This window comes from Macaca nemestrina, chromosome 2 (genome assembly GCF_043159975.1).
Source record: "Macaca nemestrina isolate mMacNem1 chromosome 2, mMacNem.hap1, whole genome shotgun sequence".
NCBI classification, from domain to species: Eukaryota; Metazoa; Chordata; class Mammalia; order Primates; family Cercopithecidae; genus Macaca; species Macaca nemestrina.
The window spans coordinates 86,543,119-86,568,869 of NC_092126.1; the positions used below are offsets into that span (position 1 = coordinate 86,543,119).

The following is a 25,751-nucleotide window of genomic DNA, read 5'->3' on the forward strand; positions in this document are numbered from 1 at the left end:
AATTATGCTCAAGCAGTTGCTTCTTGCAGTGCTGGTGAACATAAATGCCTTTCAAACATTATCACAGATTATGAAAATAGGGCTAGAACATTGAGGCTGGTGAGTAATGAGCAAAAATATTTTAATAGTCAAATAATTAAAAAATATAGCATCATCCAGAATCTCATTCTTATTTTCCATAAAAAAAAAATCGGCTTTTTAACTGCATAAAATTTTAGAAGTACAGCTTTGTCCCAAAGCTGCCCATTTTCTCCTTAATGAGTATTATTACAATGGAAATAAAGAATTCTGTGACATTTTACCTTTAAATTTTCTGTATTTTTTTTCTAATGCTATAAACCCAGACTTGACATTTTGCAAAAAAGAAAAAAAGAAAAAGTTTATCTTATCTTCATTTGCTGGTAATCAATTTCAAATGTATAATGACTAAATATTAAATAGTAAATGGATAAAAAAATATTAAATACATTTAGAACCTTCACTTTTTAAAATGCAACACAAAATATCAATTGATTTTCTACTGTAGCTGTTCCATTGTCAACCTATTTTTTTTTTTTTTTTTTAGTTTTTAATTTATTGTGTGGTAGTAAAAATTTTTAATATTTATTGTGTCCTCAACATATACCAGACTCTATTCTAAGAGCTATAGATGTATTACGGCCTTTTTTTTTTTTTTTTTTTGAGACAGAGTCTCGCTCTGTCGCCCAGGCTGGAGTGCAGTGGCCGGATCTCAGCTCAATGCAAGCTCCGCCTCCCGGGTTTATGCCATTCTCCTGCCTCAGCCTCCCGAGTAGCTGGGACTAGAGGCGCCCGCCACCTCGCCCGGCTAGTTTTTTGTATTTTTTAGTAGAGACGGGGTTTCACCGTGTTAGCCAGGATGGTCTCGATGTATTACGGCCTTTAATCTCATAAATGACCGTATGAAATTGATATAAATTATTTCTATTCCAAATTAACTAATGAAAAAAAAAAAAATCAAGAACTAGAGTTGTTAAGTAACTGGCCAAAAGTCTAACAGCAGGTAGAGTGGTGGAGTCAGGAAGCAAAATCGAGAAATCTTACTCCAGCTGAATGCAGTGGCTTGAGCTTGTAGTTCCAGCTGTTGGAGAGGCTGAGGGAGGAGGATCACTTGAGCCCAGGGGTTGGAGGCTGTAGTGACCCATGATCACGCCTGTGAATAGCCACTACAATAATCCAGCCTGGATTACACAGCAAGACCCCATTCTGGAAAAAAAAAAAAAAAGACCTGATTGCAGAACCTGTGTTCTTCATAGCCAATAAGAAACAAAGAATTTTGGCCAGGCACGGTGGCTCATGCCTGTAATCCCAGCACTTTGGGAGGCCGAGGCGGGTGGATCACGAGGTCAGGAGTTCGAGACTAACTTGGCCAATGTGGTGAAACTCTGTCTCTACTAAAAAAAATACAGAAAATTAGCCAGGAATGGTGGTGCGTACCTGTAGTCCCAGCTACTCAAGAGGCTGAGAAAAGAGAATTGCTTGAACCTGGGAGGCAGAGGTTGCAGTGAGCTGAGATCTCGCCATTGCACTCCAGCCTGGGCGACACAGTAAGACTCCATCACAAAAAAAAAAAAAAAAAAAAGGAAAGTTTTCATTAAGAAGAAGTGTGAAGTGTGTATGCACTTTTTTTCCTGAAAATAATACAAATACAAATACAGCTAGTCCTTTGTGTTGTGACCATGCTTCTTTTCTTTAGTAGTCCCCACTATTTCCAGCTCACTTAGTACGTATGACATTAAACTTCCACATTACACGTGAAAAGGCTTTGCAGAGCTTTCACAAACACCATCATATTTGATCCTACCACGATCTCCCAAGGTGGATAGAACACATTGTCTCTTCCTTTTTATAGCCAAAGAAATGAAGGCTCAGAGATAGAAAATGACTTGAACAATGTCATATGGATTATTACCTAAGATATAAGAGGCAGAGTTCAAACTAGACCCCAAGGCTTCTGTTAATAACTTGGGCTCTTTGACTACAGAATTTAGCATCTGTAATTTAGGGATGAACCCTCTCATGCTGGTGAGGCCCCTGTGTACTGTGGGAGCAACTGACTCACAGCTTCACAGTCTGGGCATAGTGTACGGTGGTCCACACTCCACCCATCCTTCCTGGGATTAAGCAATAAACTAAAGTTCACCTTCAAACTTTTGTATTTGAATAGAACACATTTTCTTTGTTTTTCCCAACTGTCTCACCTCCGTGCAGCTAATTTAGTTCTGCTTTCTCAGCATCTCTTTTGGGGATGGCACCTGTGAGCTTCATTCCTTCTGCAGAGCACAGTCCCTACCCATGTCTTTTTTTAATCCTTTGTTGTCATAACCATGCCTTTCTTTCCTCATACCATAGAAGGTACATCTTGCTCTCTACCTTCCACCTACATTTATAATTGTTTCTTTTATTTTTTTCTCATCATTTCAATGTATCTTATGCCATGTAATAAATGAGCAACAGATTTACCCTGAGTGGTTAGAGAGTTTGAAATATATATATGTCTGTGTATGTGTGTGTGTGTAAATATATGTATGTATGTGTATGTGTGTATGTATGTATCCCAGTGAAGCACTCCTCTTGGATTTAAACTGCTATTCTATTATTCTCCCTAAAGTGGTTGCACGGAATAGTGTGAATGGTGTGAATTCCAAAGTAATACAGAGCTGAGTCCATATCCTGACTTCCCATGTATTAGATAGAGGATATTGGACAAATTTGTCATCTTTCTAAGCCCTAGATTCCTTCTCAACCACCCATAATTCAGTGATAATTATCATGACTCTCACTGTATTCTCTTTACAGATCAGGCATTATACTAGGTATTTCACGTTCAGAATATTGAATTGCTATGAAAATGTTATTATGCAAGTATTATTCTGATTTACATTTAAAGAAACTAATAATAGAGAGGATAAGAAAACTACCAAGGTCATATAGCTGGCAGGTAATTTAGTGGCAACAACATAATTATAAAGTTTTTCTTTTTTAAGTGCATATCATACCAGAAGGTACATGTGTGAGTATGGTTGTGTGTGAACGTGTGTGTGTATTAAGGATTTGCTTTGAGGTGATGGATAGAAGAGAGGGTAAAACAAATATTTAACTAAACTTATCTATGCTAATCCTTGTAGGAGGCACTTTTAATTATTATCACAATATTTTTTAAAGAGCATGGCATTGTCTTCTGAGATGCTGTGAGATTAGAAAACATGTCAAAGGTTACACAACTAGCATATGAAAGAGCCCCAGATCCAAACCTATGTATATATCTGTCTCTAAGCCCTTTATGACACAGAAAAATTATCAATTAGTATTAACGTATAATTTAGGAAATATCTTTTACAGTCTTAGACTTCTAGATTTGGAAATATCTTTGAGAATAATTCAGAGGTGATAACAAACATATAAGTTGTCTACAGTAGTTAAAAAGGAATCTGCATAGCGTACTGTGACTGGGTGTGGTAGCCCCACCGATGTCAAACATCAACTCTTTAGTTTCCTAATCATGCTACAGTAAGGGTACCCTGGGAAATGGGCCCAGACAAAGCAAATTGGGTGCTTGAGTAGAAGGACTCTGACAGTTCTGGGCAGTCGTTTTTCACCAACCTGTACAAGCATTTCACTCTCTCATTGGCCTGTATGACCATCCATTAGTCCTAGCTACTCTTGCCCTTATTTTACATCTGGTTAATTATTTAATTTTTCCAAGCTTTAATATTTATTCCACATACCACCCAATTTAATAATATCCACTACTGAAAAATTATCCGATTTAACGGATATTACTTATTTAGTTTGAACTCTAGGATCTTTTGTCCTTTCAAAACCATTGGCTTGTTTTTAAGTTTCTTCTGTTTTTTGTTTTTTTTTTTTTTCTTTTAAAGGCACTTCAATAAATATTTTTCTTTTTTTTTTATTTAAATTTCAATTGCATCTAGATAAAGTGTTGCTTAGGGTATTGCTAAAGGCTTTCCAGTTGTAATATGATTATAAAAAATCAGTTGATTTATAGTTTGCTTAAAACAGGCCTATGCTACACCCACACCCAATTTTTCCTTTTCTCTGCTTGTCTTTACTGCTATGTGACTTATTGTATAGGAGCTAACCAGACTGGGTGAGAGGAAAACTGAGATCTACACCTAGCTCTGCCTCTGACTAGCTGTGAGTCCTGGGCAAAATCTGTTACACACTCTACTTTTGTTTCTCCACCTGGGAAATGAGGAGTTCCATAGTCACTCAGTAGGGTCATTTCTAGCTCTAGTGTTCTATGAATCTGGGCACATGACCACTGGATTCCAAGTGTTTCTACAGTATGTAGTATATGCTTAACATTTATTGCATCATGTGAGATAGACAGAGGCAGAGAGAGAAAGGGGCAGAGATTGTGTACCCAAAATACTCCATCCTGCATGGTAAAAGAGGATCAACTCACGTGGAATAGCACAGAAAGTATGAAAAGAGTGAAATTGTGCTTCATTGAGAATCAAAGATGTTTAGCAAGGAGAGGCATGTGTGAGACCAGAAACTGTTAAGAAGTCATTTCAGGGGAATAGACGCTCACTGTCAGAGAGCTCATCCTTCACTGGCTTATTTCCAGTGAGACCCACTGAGAAACTAGGATCTTTATAATTACTGCTTCAATCTTTTTGTCTCACTTATGAAGATAAAATTTAGTAATGCCAAAAAATTAAGATATTTTTATAGTCAGGTCTTGTTGGTCTGTAGAGAACTCTGTCTCTCATTCATATCCTGAAGACAGCATTTTGGGCCAAAATACAAAGTAATACTCCTTTCTTTTCAATGATAAATGTTCTTACACATTATTCTAGAGGAGACTCTCCATGTTTGCACTAACACCTTTCCTCCTCTCTGAGGTGAGTTGATTATAATGAGAACTTGAAGGAATCAGACATATGGAATAAAACACACAAGGTCTAAGGATGAAGTCACTGTTTTGTTCAACAGCACAAGACTCACAATAAAAAAAAAAAAAAAGAAAAGAAAAGATGTATTTTGGAAAGCAATGGAACTTAGAGATAAAATGTGCAAATAGTAAGAGGGTCTTATGGGCTGGATTGGAGCATTTAGTATATGACAATATGAATAAAGAAATAGTAAAGACTTTTAAGGAGAGTACTGAAACAATGAAAGTCATGTTTAAATTACATTAATCTGCACTGCATTTTTAAAAATGTATTTTACATGACTAGCTTCCATTTGAAATAGAAAATATCTTATTTTTGCTCATGAATTTTGAAAACATCAAAACTAGTGTTAAACCATATTTAGTTTTCATCTGTCTTGTTTTAGCTATTTTAAAATTCACAGTACAAGATTCACTATGTCTAAGTAAGACTTTAGGTTTTTAAGTTCCTGTTAGTTCTCCTAGAGTGCTTGCAATTTTAGTCTCAGAAGGAGTTGAATGTGTGCACATTTTAGCTGATGTTAATTTACAATGATTAAATCATTTTTCGCTTTGGGTTTGCCACTATTAATAACTACAACTTCAAAAAACCTATGGAATACAAAATGGATTGGGAGAGAGTCTAGAGTCTGCATGATGGTGGAAGCTACCAAGAGCTTTCTATAATAATTCAATCGTGTGGTAATGGTGGCCACTGACTAGGCTAACAGTAGGGAGTGTTTAATGACAGGAATGAGATTTCCCTGGGAAATCTGATGAAATATGATGAGAGCAAAGGAAGAAAGAGGGAATAGTTACATATTATTTCTAGATTTAGAGTTTAGAGACAGAGGGAAGGGTTACACCTCTGAAGCAAGACCTATGTTGGAAGGAAAATGGGCTTTGAAGGTGGAGACGATGGTCATCCTTGTTGTACTGAGATGTTGGTGAAATATCCAAGTAGAAATTGTTGCAGAATATTGTATCTTTGTATGAATATAACATTAATTAAAATATGTTAATTATCAGGCAAAGTGAATTTAACTTTAAATACATATTTAATCAAAACTTTAGAAATATTTATAAAATTTCAGAAGTGCTAGAGTCTTGAATTTTACTTTTTGGTGACATTAGTTTTACTTGCAAACACAAATGGAATAAGACCTCAGAGGCTCCTTTTTCATCATCTAATTTCACTTCCATAAAGCTATTCTTGTCTGATGAGAACATAATGCAGGCTTCTGTATAAAATATTCCCTGTCATATTTCTGAGAATGATTTTGCCTCTTTTTGATTCTTGTGTTTAAGACTCAGGGCAGAGTTTATCAGTGTGTGCTTAAACCCTGTAAATGGCTTCCATTGCTTTTAAGATTAAGACAAAAATCCTCCAGCTGAAGGGGCTGCATGTTCTAGTTGAGTCTTATCTGGCTCTTCGTCCTCATCACCCACCACTCTCTTTTCTACTTCTTGTATGCCAGCCACAGGACCTCCAGGCTTCCTCTCTTTTGGGGCCTTTCTATGTACTGTTCTCTTGGCCTGAAATCTTCTTTCCCCCCTACCTCCTCATACCCAGCCCTTTGTCTGCCTGGTGTCTACTCATCTTTCAGCCCCCACGCCACATTGCACCTAGTCACTGAAGATTTCCCAGACTCAGCCAGGTCACCTTGTATAACATGTCATAGCACCAAGACTTTTTCCTTGACACTCATCACAATTTTTAAGTATATGTGTATGTATATTTGCTTCAGGTCTTTTTGCTGAGGTCTAATTTTCATGAATGTAGTTGTCTTGTCTGTTTTGCTCCTCCATTTATCCTTTTTGCCTAATGTACCATATATTTGTTAAACAGCTGGATGACAGAATATTGAAACCATGGCAGGGAGGTTGGATTATTGATGCCATCCCAATCCCATCTTCATTGAAATAGCTCTGGATGTCTAGTGGCACTTGTGTCCTCACATGACTCCTGCTCTAGATGCAACTTTGGATAATACTTGGAAAGTCAGGGCAATGGAGAGTGTGTCTTCACAAAGTGGGAAAGGGTTTATAGAGTATCCAGAAGCATTTCTCCAGAATAAAAGGAACATCAGTTTGAGATTCTTCAGGCTGTAGAAATACTGCATCTGCACTTAAAAAAAAAAAAAATCAAACAAATATAGTGTTAAAAATAATGAGCTTTGTAAATTTGCTGATGCTCATGTTACGGGTTAGCCTATTTTATTTACTTTTTATCCACTTAAATTCTTTCTTCCCCAGATGCTATCATTGTTATTCTAGATGGAATTGCTTTTGGCATCAAAGTGTTATGTAATCAAGGTAATTTATGGAGAAAAACTATTTTTTAAATAAATACAAATGAGCTCTTCTCAATGTACAAGACCAGAGAAAAATTCTCTTTTCCTCTTTCCTGACTTTAACATAAGATTCTCCTTTTTTTATGTTTTAAGTTGTGCTCTTGCCTCTGAAAAACTGTCTGAAGGAATATATTTTGTGTTTACGTGTCTTCTTCCAACACAAAAATAAACATAGGGTATGTTTGTTGCTTTCAGACCCTTGGAAATTGTTTCCTTCCAAAACATGTTCACATAGGAGCCATTAGCCTAAACAGACAGCTCACCTAAATGACACTCATTGTCATGAATGACAGAGTACCACCACCAAGATTTGCACTGATATGGATTCTTTTTTAAATAATCAAGTGTTCCAAAGTTCACTTCCAATATCTCATTGGAGTGGCTTGCATTGTATTTTCAGTTTAGCATAATACAAATGTATGACATTCTCAAAAATGTAATTCCCCTTTAACTGAAACATTTTCCAGAAAGAAAATTATTTTTTGGCTATGATTTCTTTATATCTAGTCATATAATCAATAGTTTTAAAAGTGTGATAACGTTTTGTGGAATAAATATAGTAATATCAAGTTAGCGAGAATGATTCCAAATCAGTCACTTTTACTCATTTCTGTATTCTCAAAAGGTATGTACTCATTTTAGTTATATAAAATTAACTAAATTTCAATGGGTAAAATTCAGTAACTTTGCAATGACAACAACTGTCATGATATCTAATTTCTTAAAACCATTTTTTAATGTTTGTCAGTTTGAAAAATTCAAATATAATAATATAGTCCTATTGTTACTTAAAATGCATTGAATTCTGGCATTGTTCTCCATATGGAATACACAGATTTTTTCATATCCTCTATTCAAGTTTTATAAACTAAATTTTACCCCAAGAGAATACACCTTGAGAATATTTAGCCTGCTTCCAATTGCTCTAGAACAACAATGGCAGTATCTTAAATTCTCTCATTGTGTAGAAATGGCCTTAGGGATGCTTTACAATCAGTTTACTTCAAAGGCTGCTGGGTCAAGAGGACAGGGGAAAAGAACAAGATCACTAGCCAGGGCTTTCCATCTATCATGGTGGGACCACTGGAGCCAGAAGCTCTAAATAATCCTTAAAAATTCAGAGACTTGTTCCCTTGAGAAGGACACATTTCTTATGGCCAGCTTTTCTAAGTCAGGAGCTAATAATACCCACAACCTACTTGCCTTTTGCAGATATGTGTGACACAAAGTATGGATAATTTCTGCTGAATTGAACCCGTAATGAAGGAATTTATAATCACTTCTAATGTATTTTGAGACCCAAAGTATATTAGCCTTTCATCAAAGGGAATGATAAAAAGCAGCATTAATATGGGTGGATAGTAATTATTTCAGAGCTCATAATTATTCTCCTGTTAACTACAGAGAAATGCTGATATTTTTACTCCTTTTTTAAAAAATAAAAGGCTCTGGTCGGATTCTGAAATGTAAGAATGCATTGCACGTCCTTTACAAGAACCCGTGCTTTGAATTATGCTCATGTTAATCGAAAAGGAACTATTTTCGAATTAAATGAGTTCAAAGTTCATGGTTAGGAGTTCCCTTTACCTTGCTTAGTCCTGTTGTTTCACCACTGAATTTATTTATTGCCCATAGGAGATATAAAGTATAGTAATTACTCTCACTCCCTTTCAAAATGACAGGAGGTCTACTTTCCTATTAACTCTAATGAGAGTTATGTGTGTGTTCCTCAGGGAGGACAGACCCAGTAGAGTTTCAAGGTAGAATAAATCACTTCTACACACTGGTTTTAGTGGTCTCATTTGCTTTATATTTTGGTGCTTTGAGATATCCATTTAAACTGCTTGTATTGAAAATGCAGTATTTGTTGTTTAAAAGAAACATAAGCTGTGGTTAGAATGTTGTTAATAACTGGTATTTCTATTTGGAGGATGAATGTATGTTACCCTTTGAGGAAATGATGTTGCTCAATTTACAGGAATACACATAGGAAATGTGTAAAATGTGACTGCCTACTTTTCATAAAAAAATAATGCCAATTACCTTTTACAATATTTTCTTTCTATTTAAAATGTTTTAACATCAGTGACTACATCAGTTGTAACAGTTTAGAACAAAGGGAAAATGAGCCAGACAGCCGGATGCCCTAGGCAAGAAGGGAGCTCTAGGCAGAGGCGGTGTTTTGTTTCCAGCACGGGAAGAGGGAATCTCGAGATCATGTAGGGATCTGTTGGTAATCCACAAGCATATGTTTACCTCACTGAGGCTTGAGAAGCCGGTGTGGAGTTTCTCCGTTTGCAGCCCTGAATTCTGTAGATACTTATTCTCAGTGCCTTTAGGCATAGAGATAAAGGAAATCTGTTTTCATTCTTCTTATAATCAGTTTTGCCCAAAACTGTTACCAACCCTCTTCTTCCTAGGGCACCTTCTGAAATAAGATATGTAAAAAATTATTCAGGTTAAGAACACCCAGATGTACTGAAATCACTGAAATACTGATGTAATTCGTACTATAGGAAAACTTACTATCATCTAATAATAACATTTTATTTAGTATCAATAAATGAAGTGTATTGTGAGAACTGGACTTAATCCTCCTCCAGGATAATCACATCCACATGATATTGAAGCAATATTTGTATTTGTTTCGAATTCTTCAGATTTATTACAATAAAAGATGTCCTATACAAAGTATACATGCAATTATTATCTCACATCAGGTAAGAGACACACAGTTTCCTAAGTAAGGAAGGTAAAAATAACTAATGTAGCAAACAAAATCAAACTAACAGACAAAAAAACTGATCCATCAACCATGTATCCACGGAAAAACTCTCTCTGTATATACTGTCCATGACTTCTCTACATGTGCCCTCAAATAGCAACTGAGAACCTTGTCCCACATGCAAAGAAGTGGAAGATGATATTTTGACAACAATTCTCTTACTGTTGCAACTCATGTAGGCCCAAGAGCTAGCCAGTTCTAAATGCATGTAAAGTATATGGAAAGCACTGGCTCGATGGCTATATAAGCTGAATGATTCCCCATAGAAATCATGTAAATTGACTTGGGTACCCTAGGAGGGGAAAGAAAGACAATTCCACCTGACATATTCAAGAGAGAGATCTTATAGAGTCCCGAACAAAATGAAGTGATTTAATTGTGATAGGTTTTACACATGCCTCCAAATATTAGCAAACTAATGATTCAGGAAAAAAATTTTGAGCTCACATTAATGATTTCTTAATATAGCCCAAAATTAAGCAAATTAAGTAATTTAACTAAAATTGGAAAGTAGATAGTGGTTTTGGCAGCAATAAATGCCACTGCATTTAAATTGTGTTGCTAACCAGTAAATAAAATCATAATTTCTACACAGCAGTCTAGAAAATAGAAATGTGAAAAATATATATATTTTTGCAATCTTTAGGAAATTACAGAAAAATTAAAAGCTTGAAAATATAATTTTTTAAGTCTAGTATTTTGAGGGATGCTTTGAAATTGGAAATATTTTAAATATAATATTCTGATTCGGCAATTTTAAAATTTAAATTAAAAAATGTATAGTTTTCAGAAATGTAACTATGTTGTTGCATGAATGTCAAACAATCCTAAGAGTGCCTTTTGCATTTAAACAGGGTCATGTTAAAGAAATGTAGATTTCTGTGAACTTGCAACCGAGTGTCAATTAATGTAAATTATTGCTTTATCTAGGTTTTCTGTTAATAGAATGATTGCTTGCAGGTGTGTTTATAAAAGTATATCACTTAATTTATTGTTTACCGTTTCCCTGTCTGTGTTTGAAATGACCTTGAAACCATGACTTTTCCATAGAGTAGTCAATGTGACCACTTCCCTTCAATTACTTCATCCATTTCTGCCTTTCCAATCTTCTGATCTTTGACCAGTTATTACTATTTTTCAAGGCTGTCTCCCTGAGCTGATGAAACATAACTGTATTATATCTTATTTTTTCCCTTCTGGTTTCTGGGATTGTGTTTTTCATTCTTTGGGAGTTATATAGTAAATTTAGTTTTGGAATTACAAATATAATGAATAATGATCTCGGAAAAGACTTAGAAATTTTTCTAAAAATGTTTAACAATCCTTCCCTATGAAGTGTGCTTAGGCTTATGCCTGCTTCTTTGCTATTTATGTTATTGAAATCAGTACATGACTTTCAGTCCCCTTTTCCCTCTTTTTTCTATGACTGTTATTTTATGCATGACAAAATTCTCTTGCTTACTGCTGTGTGATTGGCTGTCTTTTAACTTGAGTGTCCTGTGTTTGTAGTGACTGCTTTTTGCATGAGGATTATTAAATGTCATACAAATTAAATGGTTGTGGAACCAAAAAAAGAACGTGGGACTTCACTTGCTTTTTTGTGTGCTGAGTATGTCAATTATGTGACACTTAAAATTACTTTCATATGCCCTTTGATGTCCCCTTTGGTATGCTCCTTTATTCTTGCAAATTAGCATTGTTGAGTATAATAAAACACTTATTAAACATTCACAGTGTTTTAATACAATTATTCTCCTCAAACATGATCCTATTATAAATAACTATACTGAGCATGAAACTGCACTAAGGCATAATTCCATTATATTACTAAATTGATTATGAAATATAAGCCGTGACTCGGTAACTAGCTTAATAGCTAAACACCGACTTCTACTGATCGAACCTTTGCTCTGCCGAGTGATGAGACTATCTAGTGATACATTTGTGCAGGTTGCAAATGTCTTAAATCCACAAGTAATATTTAAATGAAAACACATGGGGAAATATTTGTGTAATGACAAGTAATTTTAAAAAGTCACAGTTTTGAAAAATTATGGATTAAAAATATGTAAAAACCAAATGTTAATGTTCTTAAAAAAAAAGAAGAAAATAGAAAAAGAACAACTTCAAATATTCATGTCTCTGTCTTCTCTAAGGTTATTATATTTTCTCAAATTTAAGAATGAATTTGACCTACTTTTTTTTTAATGTTGTCCCCAATTTAAATTAGAAAAGACACTGAATAAATTAAGAATAAAATAAAACTAATAAAACTTTACCTTTTTGTAGGCAATGATTTTTTTTTTAATAAAAACATTTTCTTTGCTCATGACTTGAGTTTCAAGCCATAATGTATTTTTTATACTGGATATATTTACAACCCAAATCTTCTATGAGATATTTTGGGGAAAGGGATTTTTTTTTTCATAAATGAAAATAGGTAATCAATTATGATGTGACCACTTCCCCACTCTTTTTGGAAATATCCTTGAGAATTTTAGTATTTATATTTATTTTTTCCCCTCAGTCTTGTTTATTCTTGAATTGTCTTTTTTTTTTCCCTCCATTTCTCCGTTCTCAATCCTAGGTCCCCTTACAAAGAAACAGACAGATGATTTAGGTGATAATGACGGTGCTGAAGATGAAGGTATTTTTTTTCACCAAATCTATTTGCATGACAAGGGCCTCAATCACTTTTTCCACCCCTTTCTATTTTTTTAACTTCTTGTCTTTTTTTGAAGAGTTGTTTTTAATTCCCATTTTTGATGTGTTTTGTCTTCTTGCTTGTTGTTACATACAAATATAGAGTATTAATTTTTTTTAAAAACTGAATGTTAAGTTTTACATTTTGATACCAACCATTGAAATGTTTTAAAAAGAGGGGCATTTTTTTTTGTTTTGTTTTCTTGAACTGACTTTTGATATGTTTCATCCCACATTTTGACTGAATTTTGTCCACCTTCTTTGAACTAACAATCTCTCCCTTGTAGTCTCTCTGTGCCCATTTTGCATGTTTTCTAATCTATGTAAATATTTTCCTGAATATTAAAATGTGTTTCATTTTTACATTCGATATTTGTTTTAAAAAAACACAGACACCCAATAAACTGAAGGACAAGCTGAAAGCTAATATAAAGTGTTTCTTGAGCAATATATTTTAGATGAAAAAATACTGTTTTCTGTTGGTTTGCTTAAATGTCGCATAAATACAATTAAGTTGTATACATAAGAACAGGCATTACAACTATTTAGAAAATTGTGGTAAACATTGTACAGCCATTTAAGTATTTTGGACTCATATAGTACTTTTGATAGAGTTTGTAGCTATTTTCTTAGACAAGATTTAATGAGTATTCTTTAATTTCAAAGAGACATAATTTCAAGATTGTCAAATAAAATATTCTGATTCTCAAACATTGCAACTATAAGCAATACAATATTTTCTACTTCATTAATATCAAAATTGTTTCTCCTTACAACTTTCATTTGATATACAATTCTGATTTACTCTATAAACCTAAGAACTCACTACCTAGATTGGCTTGACATTTCTGATTTCACTGTACCTTTACATGTTATTAAAGTTAGCTCATCTTTTTTGGTTCCAATCAGGATTAAAGCTTATGTTTTTTGTTTGTTTGCTTTGTTATGTTTTGTAATCCCAGGTTTCAAAGTAATTGCCAGAAATCTAGAAATTAAATCTCATAACGAAAATAATAATGTGGTAAGAAAAGTTTTCCAAAATAAAATAATCTACAGCCAGGCCAGCAGAAGTGTTTGTTCCATGAGTTGCAAGGGAACTATGGGTAAATAAATTTTTACTAAAATATTTGCATTGTTTTCATTGACATATATACATTTAATAAAGTCATTCACAACAGATAATTAAATTATAGAGGTAGAGTATTGAGAACTTAAAAATTATATTTGGTGTTAATATTTTTAAAATATGTAAGAATTATTTTGATTAAATGAAACGTATGACATTTGATTAAATATTTATTTACCACGAACACCAGCAGTGGATTAAAGATTAAACACAAAGCAGTCATTAATATTTGAAATAAATCATTATCGCTGTCCAAGAGTTATTATTCTGAATGTTAAATAGCAAAAAATAAACTTATAGTCTGAAGATGCAAATTCTGATTTCTTTAAACACTATTTGAAATTTGATGTATTCCAACATTTAGGATATGTTTTGACATTGTAGAACATTAATCACTGTCTCCAAAGCTATAAGAAGACTACTTCCACTTTCAGGCTTTGGGACTTTTTGGACCCCTTGAAAACCCTTAACTCCTAGAATTTGTTATCTAAATAATACCGAAAGCATTCGGGACTTCTTCATGTGTATCTTTGTAAAGGCCAAATTTTCCCAATTTAGGCAAAGGGTTAAAATACATTATTTTCCTATTTTAAAAATATTTTGATTGCTTATTTAATATGTTTTTTTTTTTTTTTTTTTTTGTTAAAACAGCATCAAGTGAAGAATTTACCTATTTAGAGTAGATAAGTCTGAGCAATCATAGCTAGGCCATGTAAACCTGAACCTATTTTATAGATATGTTTTGAAGCACATTTAACATTTTTAAATAGCCATTTAAAATATTCTCAAACCCTATTAAAATGTCAGGTAGTATTCAGGTTAAGTACTAAGCCATTCAGTCACAAGAGTTATCGAATCAATAAATATTTTTAAGTAATCAAAAGCATAGAATGTCAAAGCAGTCAATTCCAGTTCGGTCTCTTCCTCTGTGTTGTTTTGGATAATTGTTTTGAAACAAAAAAGATGAATTCAGATATCCTACAGGGGAAAAGAAACCTTTTATAGAAATGTCTGAGCATTTTAAACTCAATTCTTCTTATTATTATTTTGTAGATGTGGCTGTGAATAAAAACTGTGCTCAATATCTACATTGAATTTGTTCCAAATGTTGACTCGACATCACTGGACATAAAGCAACAAATATGAAAGACTTGATAAGTAACTTCATTTACATCAGTCAGAAGTCAGGTCATCAGATGACTTACGTGAAATTCCCCATTACTTCCCAGTTCCCCTCTACCTATTATGGGCTTGATTTCAGGTCCCAATCTCAGCCACTGAATAGTGAGGCCACCAGGCATATTGCTGGGGCTTGCTGCTCACTGACTTACCCTGATGGAAGGCTTCTTTATGGAGCATTATTTGTTACTTCTAATTCTTGTGTCCCTGCTATCACTCTTTTGCCACATTTTGTCAAACACAATTATATCATTTTTCATTTAAGTTTTATAACAACTAAAAGAATGGTATATCTTTTTTTGTTTTGTTTGTTTGTTTGTTTTCTTGACGAAGTTTCCTTCTGTCACCCAGACTGGAGGGCAGTTGCATGACCTTGGCTCTCTGCAACCACCGCCCCCTGGTTCAAGCAATTCTCCTGCCTCAGCCTCCCGCGTAGCTGGGATTATAGGCGCCTGCCACCATGCCTGGCTAATTTTTGTATTTTTAATAGAGACGTGGTTTCATCATGTTGGACAGGCTGGTCTCGAACTCCTGACTTCAGGTGATCCACCCACCTCAGCCTCCCAAAGTCCAGGGATTACAGGCGTGAGCCACCATGCCTGGCAGACTTGTGTATCTTTTTTTTTTTTTTTTTTTTTTTTTTTTTTTGAGACGGAGTCTCGCTCTGTCGCCCAGGCTGGAGTGCAGTGGCCGGATCTCAGCTCACTGCAAGCTCCGCCTCCCGGGTTTACGCCAATCTCCTGCCTCAGCCTCCCGAGTAGCTGGGACTACAGGAGCCCGCCACCTCGCCCGGCTAGTTTTTTGTATTTTTTAGTAGAGACAGGGTTTCACCGGGTTAGCCAGTTTGGTCTCGATCTCCTGACCTCGTGATCTGCCCGCCTCGGCCTCCCAAAGTGCTGGAATTACAGGCTTGACCCACCGCGCCCGGTCCAGAATTGTGTATCTTTAAGATAATTCCATAGTTACAAACAAGACTAATCTGAAGTGACAAAAATGCTTCAAAGTAACATCCCAGATTTCTATCAACTTATTTTAAAAATTCAAGAAGTATTTTTTTAAAAAAAATTAATGGTGCTAATAGTATCTTCATATTAACATTTCAATATTTAGCCTGGGTGTGGTGGCTCACACCTGTAATGCCAGCACTTTGGGAGGCCAAGGTGGGCAGATCACTTGAGGTCAGGAGTACAAGACAAGCCTGTCCAACATGGTGAAACCCCATCTCTATTAAAAATTAAAAAATTAGCCCAGCATGGTGGTGAGCACCTATAATCCCAGCTACTCAGGAGGCTGAGGCAGGAGAATCACTTGAACCTGGGAGGTGGAGATTGCAATGAGCCCAGATTGCACCACTGCACTCCAGCCTGGGCCATAGAGCGAAAGTCCGTCAAAAAAAAAAAAAAAAAAAAAAAAAAAAAAAAATTAAAAATAAAATAAATGCAATTTTATATCCTGTATAGTTCCTTTTGAGACAATTTTTTGTAGATTTTGAATTTTTTAAACTAAAAAGATATGTTTAATTCTGTTATGTCCGGTTTAACAAGGAGAAATTCAGTCAACGCTTCTATGTTCATTCAGTGGTTCTGAATGATAACCTGAGGTTCATAAAAATGACTGGAGGCATGAAAGTCTGCCTTGAAATGTTTTTTATAATAGAGAAATATATAATTGAGGCAATACTTCACAATTTCAAAACTGTTAATCCTAAAAACTCTAAAATATGGGCAATTAAATACTTCATAAGTCCTTTAAGATGGAAAAAAAAACCCAGTAAACATATTTAATGATTATATCACTAATAATTATACACTAGGATCATTAATGGAAATTGTGATTTCAAACCCTGGTTGCCAGGCACAAATAAATCCCCATTAACTGCTCTAGATCTATTGATACTTGCTACATTGGCTTAAAATTTGAGTCTATAAGAAAGACTAAATAGGTACTAAAATTTTAAATCAAGGTGTTTACTCAGACTCCAATTTTTTTTTTAAACTGTTTATGTTTAGCAAGGCTTAAAACCATTGCAAATAACAGAAATTATAAACATGCCTGGCAAACATTTGTACTTTTACTGGAACTGAGTTAGTATTTTAAAATTTCTGAGAGGGTTCTTAGAAATTTTAGTAAAGTCAATAGATGCTGTTTAAGCAAAGTAAAAAATCTTAAGTGAAAATTCATAGTTCACAAATTCTACCATATTTATAGGTGGTTAAATATGTAACGAGGTTTAAAGAGACAACTTGGTTCTAAAAAATTAATTATAAATTAATAAGCTGCATTTAATATATTTGCACAGAAGATGAATGCCCACCTCAACATTATTATTAAAATGATGGAATTAGAAAATGGTATTCAATGGTAGTCTGTCTGATATATTAGTTTTATTTATAAAGAGTCTGGTTCTTTCTAAAAACAAATAAATACTTATAATTGAAGCTCTTTATATTTGCTATTTACATTAAAAAAAAAAAAAAACTCTATAAACTAAGCATAAAAGTTAAGCCTAAGATAGAAATTTGTAATAAAACATTATACAAAGTAAAGCCTGGCCAGGCGTGGTGGCTCACACCTGTAATCCCAATACTTTGGGAGGCCCAGGAGGACGGATCACCTGAGCTCAGGAGTTCAAAACCAGCCTGGCCAACATGGTGAAACCCCATCTCTATTAAAAATGCAAAATTAGCCTGGCGTGTTGGCAGGCACCTGTAATCCCAGCTACTCAGGAGGATGAGACAGGAGAATAGCTTGAACACTGGAGGTGGAGGTTGCAGTGAGCTAAGGTCATACCACTGTACTCCAGCTTGGGTGACAAGAGCAAAACTCCATCTCAAAAATAAAAACAAAATTTAAAAGGTCTAAGATGGACCACTCTGACAATGCACTATTAAAGGCTTCCAATTTTTCTTGTAACAGAAAATGTCCAAAGTTTCTATGGTTTCTCAAACTTCGTTAGCAATATAAAGGTTTGTTATGTCCAAGAATTTTACCTATTTTAGTAAGTACTATAATTACTTTTGCACCAACCTAATAATACTTTTTATAACATAAATCTCAGGGTTACTTCAAATGAAAAATATGTTTTGGAACACAGCATAAGAATCCCAGAGAACTGTATTTAAAAGAACTGCTCAATATCTTAAGTTATTAGGCAAGGCTGAAATGTGAAAAGTTTGAAAAGGCAAATTCAAATTAAGATTAACCCAAACTATCAGTAATTCTTTCAAGTCAAATTTTCAAAGGAAAATAAAAAGATACCACTCAAAATAGCTCCTAGAATCTACTGTCATATTTTCAGTGTTTTCTGACAATGTCCACTTAATTCCGTTATTAAATATAAAACGTGGCAGTTCTTCTCAATGTGTGCCTGTATTGTTTTCCAGGTGAACAGAATGGTTCTACCAAGATTTCATTACTGTTCACAGTTGGTGCTTTGTAATTCTGTGTAATTTTAATTAAAGAAGAATTCTGAAACAGCCTCCCTCTGTGCTACCTCCAAGCATACAATTAGCAGAGTACAGTGTCTGCTGTGAACAGTCAGTTAATGATTTCAGTTTAATAATTTATTATTGCTTCTTCAGTGCCAGCCACACTAGAAAAATAAGAAACTGAAACTGTATGTAGCAAACAGGCATTTAAGGTGCATGGTTTAACAATCTCAAAAGGATTACTTTCTCTGTGTAAGTCAGCCTAACATCTCCACAAGCCCCAAATCCTTATAAGTGAATGAGTACTACTTTTTTCTCCCAAGGTTTCAAGGAGAAAATAAATTTAGATTTTCCTCTTAAATGTGTCTGTGTTTAGTGAATGGTTCCTATGTCAAAATATCCTTCCCTCACTACTTAAAAACAAAACATTCTTCTCAAATATACCTTTGGGGTATTAGAGGGGTATGAGTAACTTTATACACTGGTATTAAGTCAAATTTAAATAGTCTTTTAAAAAAGGTTGTAAGTTCTGCAATGAGCTATTTCCCCAATTCGAAAATCTGGTTAACCAAGCTGAACTGCAATTCTTGAACCTAAAATGATTCTTCATTTAAAGAAATCACTTTATTATTACACTAGAGAAATCAAGGCATTTACATTACACAATCTATTTTTTACAAAAAATGCAAAGCAATCTCTAAGTAATCACTAGTTCTTTCAATAAATTTGTATTCTATTAGTCCATTCTGAAAATTGGCACCTCGATTATAAGGATGTTGGAGAGTTAAATTTGATAAAAAATTTCAAAAACAAAGGAACAAAAACATACTATTAAATTATACTTTTTAATATTGGCATAAAAAAGATAATACACTTGATGTAATTTGTTTCAATTGTGGGTATAAGAGATCATGGGCTATTATATAATAGTAATGTTTTATTTATGTATATATTCAGAGCCATATATATAGATACATATAATATTTCAAATATTTCAATCTGTATAATTCATAGATAAAACTATTTTTGCTGATATACAGTTAGACTTCTCTACAGAAACCAGTACATTTTTCATATTGATTAAAATTATCTTATTTTATTTATATATTATTTCTAGATCCTTATTGAAAATTACATAATTGAGGAAAAGTATGAAAAAAGCAAATATATTTAATAAAATTCAGAGCTGTAGAAATCACTTTAACCCTAAATTTTTTTTTTTTTTTTTTTTTTTTTTTTTTTTTTTTTTTTTTTTTTTGAGACGGAGTCTCGCTCTAGCCCAGGCTGGAGTACAGTGGCCGGATCTCAGCTCACTGCAAGCTCCGCCTCCCGGGTTCACGCCATTCTCCTGCCTCAGCCTCCGGAGTAGCTGGGACTACAGGCGCCCGCCACCTTGCCCGGCTAGTTTTTTTGTATTTTTTTAGTAGAGACGGGGTTTCACCGTGTTAGCCAGGATGGTCTCTATCTCCTGACCTCGTGATCCACCCGTCTCGGCCTCCCAAAGTGCTGGGATTACAGGCTTGAGCCACCGCGCCCGGCATTAACCCTAAATTTTTACACTTTACATTTGAACTTAGCTCTATCCCATCCCATGTCTACAGGATAAAACATAGAGCCAAAGTGTGAAGAAGAAGAGTATATTAGCTACACAAAGAAAGTAAAAAAAATATTTGTCTGTTCTCTTCTTCCAAAGGGTAAGGGGCGCTGGATATAGTGGATGTCCTGAATTTCCCAAAAAATGTCATTCTAATGACATTCCCCTAAATGCAACAAGAGAAGCACAGATGTACATGACTTTACTGCCTAAACATTCATCTGAAATTCCTTAGGTAGTAAACTGAAACATCTTGCATAACACAATACTGTAATTACGTTCACACATTGGAGCATAAATGAGTTGATGTAATCATGTTGCATTTGACACAAAGCTTTACAGTACATAAGAAAGGATAAACAGATTGTTTTATTCACAATAGCAATAATACCATTGTCTTTAGTTTATGGCTCATAAATGTCATGTGAAGTCTATAATAGTTTTAAAAAGTAGTCCTAAGAATCATTGCCATTCTATTTCTTTTGCTTTTACTGTCACTTGAGGAATTAATCAAAATGCACTAAAATTCATATCTAATTTTAATTTGTCTAAGTTTTATAACTCAGTTTGCAACTTGTAAACAAAATTTTGATAGAAAACAATGGATGCCTATTGCTATTTCCACAATAGCTATTTATCTGAGTTGCTTAAGAAACACTTTAATAAAAACAGCAGTTTAAGAACTATATTAAAATTATGCCCTCTTTTCTCTAAGATGGAAAATGTATTCTCTACTTCACTGTGTGTTATTTTTGAGGATAAGAAAGATTGTCAACCATTTGTTTTCCAGATATTCGGGACAGTGGGGGTCCCAAACCAGTGATGGTGTATATCCATGGTGGCTCATATATGGAAGGTACTGGAAATTTATATGATGGAAGTGTCTTGGCAAGTTATGGCAATGTGATCGTCATCACAGTCAACTATCGACTTGGGGTACTCGGTAAGAAGAATCTCTTTATCATTTTCACGACGAATCCATGAAGTATATGATGGTTTTGTTTTGATTTGTTTTGTTCTGCTTTGCTTTGTTTCACCCATGTTTTTATACTTGTTGACGTTCTTGAACCCAAATTTTTTATACTTTCAATGAACTCTATAGGTTGGCTTTATGATGTGAAACTAAAAGGTGATGAAATTATTTATGTTGTCATGGAATGTACTTCCTGGTTTATAAAACTCTGAAAGGCAAAATAGTAGGGCCTTATTGAAGAAGAGTTCGTCTTTGAACAAATATTTCCTTCTTCTGCTTTTCTATTTACAATAATGTAAGATTGCCTGAGGTTTGGTGTGAGCTAAGATGTAAGTTTACATTATCTTCTGGAGTATGTATATGGACTCGCTTTTGGGAATGATTGTTTGCCATTGTGATGGAGGTTTCTTTGGTTTGTTGTTGTTATTTTGGTTCCATGATAATTAGTAATATTTTTCTGAATGTATTCTGATTGAATTATTTAATTTGAAAAAAGCATACATGGATTTTATAAAGTAAGAAAGAATTCAGTTCAATGATGCATACTCTTGCCAAAAGAATGATAAAATAAACACGAAGTGGAGATTTTTAGCTGTGATGAGAGAAATATGATTTATAAAATAACTTAGGTACTCTGAGATAGGCATGTTATCTTATGCAATAATCAGTTTTTAAAAGATAAACTTGCTATTCTAGTATATGTTTGTTATAATGTTGCCACAATTTGAGGAGTAAAATTACTGTATGATTTAGTAAAACATCTTTATCTGTGATGTACTTAACAGAATTTGCTAAAAGAGCATAATGCATCCACAAAATATTTAAATTTTTATTCTTGATTGTTCTCCAAGTCTTATCCCATACTATATACTTGAAGAAGTATAAATTATAATTTTGTTTCTACACAAAGAAGCACCTCACTCTTTCATTTTATTATCTCAAATATTCTGGAAAAGGATTTTGAATTATATTCCTTTTTATAATAATTGGTAGAATCATATCTTTTATCCATGTTAAGAATCAGAATTTTTTCCTCTTCAGTGTTATCCTAACTCCTATGCAGTCATAATTCTGTGTTTAAGCTTATCACAAAGGTAGAATAGTTTTAAAAGGTAGAATAATTTTTGTGAATCAAGTTTATAGTCTAGAGGAAGGAGACATTTTACCAATGTGAAGGTTAAGTCTCAATCATTTTCTAGTTTGCTTTTTTGAAATTTGGAGTGTGGTGAATGACCATAGATGTGCTGCATCAGTATAGGTATAAAATATTTCTGTAGCATTGATCAAATACACATGAGATCCTCCATAGTGTCTAATCATCCATTGCATCAAACATTCACATGATTTCTGTGGGCTGGGATGAGTGTCTTTCCACCAATGAAAATTCTGTGTATTAGAAGACGTACAAATGATTGCTCATAATAATTCTTGAATCTTAAATCTTGAATTCTTAAATCTTAATGTTGTCATTTGTTTCCTGTGGAACATTTTAATCGGAAGGAGGGTTTTTAATATTTTAATGCATTGAATTTTAATTGTAGTATTGTTGAGAGCTCAGTTGTTTTTGTTGATTATTCTTCTTCTATTTTTCTAATTTTTCAAGTGAAAAATCCTGAGCAGTGACCAGTTTGCCAGATGAAACTTTAAATTGAAATGCTAAATTATGGTAACAGTGTTTTTAAGGACTTGAACATCCAGTTAGTCATATATATTTATTTTATTTAAGAAATGCTTTGGTCACAACTTTTTTTTTTTTTTTTTGCCTCTTTCTGTTACTGGTTTTGATTATATAAAGCAAGATTTCATAAAATAAACTTTGTTGTTATGTTAATATAAACTTTACCCATTCTTTTTCTTTTTATGTATTCAGAACTGATGAGGACTTGACTTTGACCTGATTTTAATCCTATATTCATGCCCATGCCCCATTTTAAATGCCACACTGTGAGGATTAGATTGCAAGGCAATGGATTAACTCGCCAAAATATAAAGAACTCAATCACTTGGTTTAGATAGTAGCAGACAGCAGACAGTGTTGATGTTATCGAAGTATGATTTCCCAGTGTTAAGTATTTGTTCTGGCTCTACTGTACCCTAGAATGTAACATTTAGTTATCTTTTCTCCTTTATTTCTCTTAAACACATTATACACTGATAACAAGCCAAAGGCTGTCCTTGATAGACCTCTTCTCAATGTGACAAAGCATAAACTCTGTGAAACATTGTTTAGGTAGACTTTAAGACATTAGCTCTCGAACAGATGTATTCTGGTCACTTTTTTGGAAAAATATGTGTTGGGTATTGTAAACATATATTTAAATAAATTAATTCATAAAAGAGAAATTATCAGAACATGTGTTTCAGCATCTTTTGCATGAGTGCTGCACCACAGCAAGATCAACAGCTCATCTGACAGAACTGCAACAATAAAGACTGTAGACTTTTGAGGTTGGTGTTGTAAATAATTTGTCTAACAGTAAAAAGATAAGCCAAGGTTTCTTGGGTGTGGGATCCAAGACTACGGCTGTCTAATTTGCACTTGAGTGATTAAGTAGGAAATAAGATATGATCCCACATCTGAGGAAATCCTGAGCTGTGTTTTCACTGGGGTATTTTGGTGTGAAAGAAATAGATTTGGGGGTCCAATGGACAAAATGGGTAATTATAAGATCATTGATTCGAGGTGACTGGCTGGAACAATCAGGATGTCTGCAACAGGTAGTGCAATTTGTGTCGATCTGAACTTACCATGTGGAGGTGGTGGGGAATCTTACAAGTTTTGTTTTTCACTTTGTTTTTAGTGATGAGTAGAGATGTGCTAATGTTTCAGTTAGAAGATTCATACAGCTATGTAGCTGCCAATTTTTCAGTTTAGAGATTTCATGTTAAAAACTTGTTTATTACAAACTAGGAATAGAATAGAAGAAAAAAAAATACCTCCACTGTTCCTCAGAAGAAGCTAGTAACAGGTCAGAATTAGTTCTTCTACCAACACCCTTTAGTGGTTTCCTTTGGAATGGTAACACAGAATATCACTCTTACTGTGTTGTGTATGATTTTCACCCACCCTGGAAATGCTATTCAAAATGATAGGAAAAACTGCCAATAAGATTGACAAAGAGGGAAGGGAATGCAGGACTCTGCCTGCTAACCTCATTCCCTAGTTTCATGTTAGAGCTCCCAGAGACCTCCTACTATTTAGCCTCATACTTCTTATACACTGAATATTTAACTTTTCTTTCACTTTTGGCTATACACATTCTTTGTCCTCAGTCAGTTTTGACATAAACTTTCCATATTTGCTTTCTTCAGCATCTATTATTTGATACATTGTTACATAGTCCTTAAATACGTTTAAAATTATTGTTAGTAGGGTATTTTTTTAACATTCTAGTATATGATTTATAATCATCTTGGAAATGTAGGGAGAAATGGCCAGGTGCGGTGGCTCACGCCTGTAATCCCAGCACTCTGGGAGGCCAAGGTGGGTGGATGGCCTGAGGCCAGGAGCTCGAGACCAGCCTGGCCAACATGGTGAAACCTCATCTCTAGCAAAAGTGCAAAAAATTAGCTTGGCGCAGTGGTGGGTGCCTGTAATCACAGGCTGAGGCAGGAGAAGCATCACTTGAACCTGGAAGGTGGAGGTTGCTGTGAGCTGAGATTGCGCCATTACACTCCAGCCTGGACGAGAAGAGCGAAACTCAGTCAAAGAAAGAGAGAGAGAGAGGAAGAGAGGAAGGGAGGAAGGGAGGAAGGGAGGAAGGGAGGAAGGGAGGAAGGGAGGAAGGAGGGGTGGGAGGGAAAGAAAGAAAGAAGAAAGAGAGAGAGAAAGAAAGAAAGAAAGAAAGAAAGAAAGAAAGAAAGAAAGAAAGAAAGAAAGAAAGAAAGAAAGGAAGGAAGGAAGGAAGGAAGGAAGGAAGGAAGGAAGGAAGGAAGGAAGGAAGGAAGGAAGGAAGGAAGGAAGGAAGGAGAGAGAGAAGGAAGGAAGGAAAGAGAGAGAGAGGGAGGGAGGGAGAGAGAGAGAGAAAGAAGAAAGAAAGAAAGAAAGAAAGAAAGAAAGAAAGAAAGAAAGAAAGAAAGAAAGAAAGAAAGAAAGAAAGAAAGGAAGGAAGGAAGGAAGGAAGGAAGGAAGGAAGGAAGGAAGGAGAGAGAGAAGGAAGGAAGGAAAGAGAGAGAGAGGGAGGGAGGGAGAGAGAGAGAGAGAGAGAGAGAGAGAGAGAAAGAAAGAAAGAAAGAAAGAAAGAAAGAAAGAAAGAAAGAAAGAAAGAAAGAAAGAAAGAAAGAAAGGAAGAAAGAAGGAAAGAGAGAAAAGAAAGAAAAAGAAAGAAAAGAAAGAGAGAAAGAAAGAGAAAGAAAGAAAGAAAAGAAAGAAAGAAAAGAGAAAAGAAATGCAGGGAGAAATATTGATGTGTTCTTAAAGGGGGAAATAATCAAAATTAAATGTTCTGATTATAACTAGGATAAACATATTCTTATGAACAAGAATTACAGAATATATAAGATAAGAATTGAAAGAGAATATAAAATAAGTCACTATTAGATGAGGTGTTGTACACTAAACTTTTTTTTAAATAGAAAATATTTAAATGATAATATTGACAAATCTCAAAAATGAAAAAAATATGTTAAGTAATTTATCATTAAAATGTTTCAACTACTTATTTAAATTTAGAATAAATCTATAAATTACT

The 25,751-nt window shown here is 34.3% G+C and overlaps 1 protein-coding gene across 16 annotated transcripts in view; it reads left to right on the forward strand.

The window, feature by feature from the left end:
- Positions 1-25,751, forward strand: part of LOC105490003 (neuroligin 1) — a 926,407-nt gene that overhangs the window by 412,992 nt on the left and 487,664 nt on the right. For 13 of the 16 annotated variants that reach the window (XM_011755195.3, XM_071091253.1, XM_011755197.3 and 10 more), the window contains 2 exons: positions 12,645-12,704; positions 20,878-21,030. In XM_011755195.3, the coding sequence (XP_011753497.1) occupies positions 12,645-12,704; positions 20,878-21,030 (213 nt within the window). The remainder of the gene's footprint in view (positions 1-12,644; positions 12,705-20,877; positions 21,031-25,751) is intronic. The other 3 variants (XM_071091256.1, XM_071091259.1, XM_071091260.1) reach the window with 1 other exon arrangement.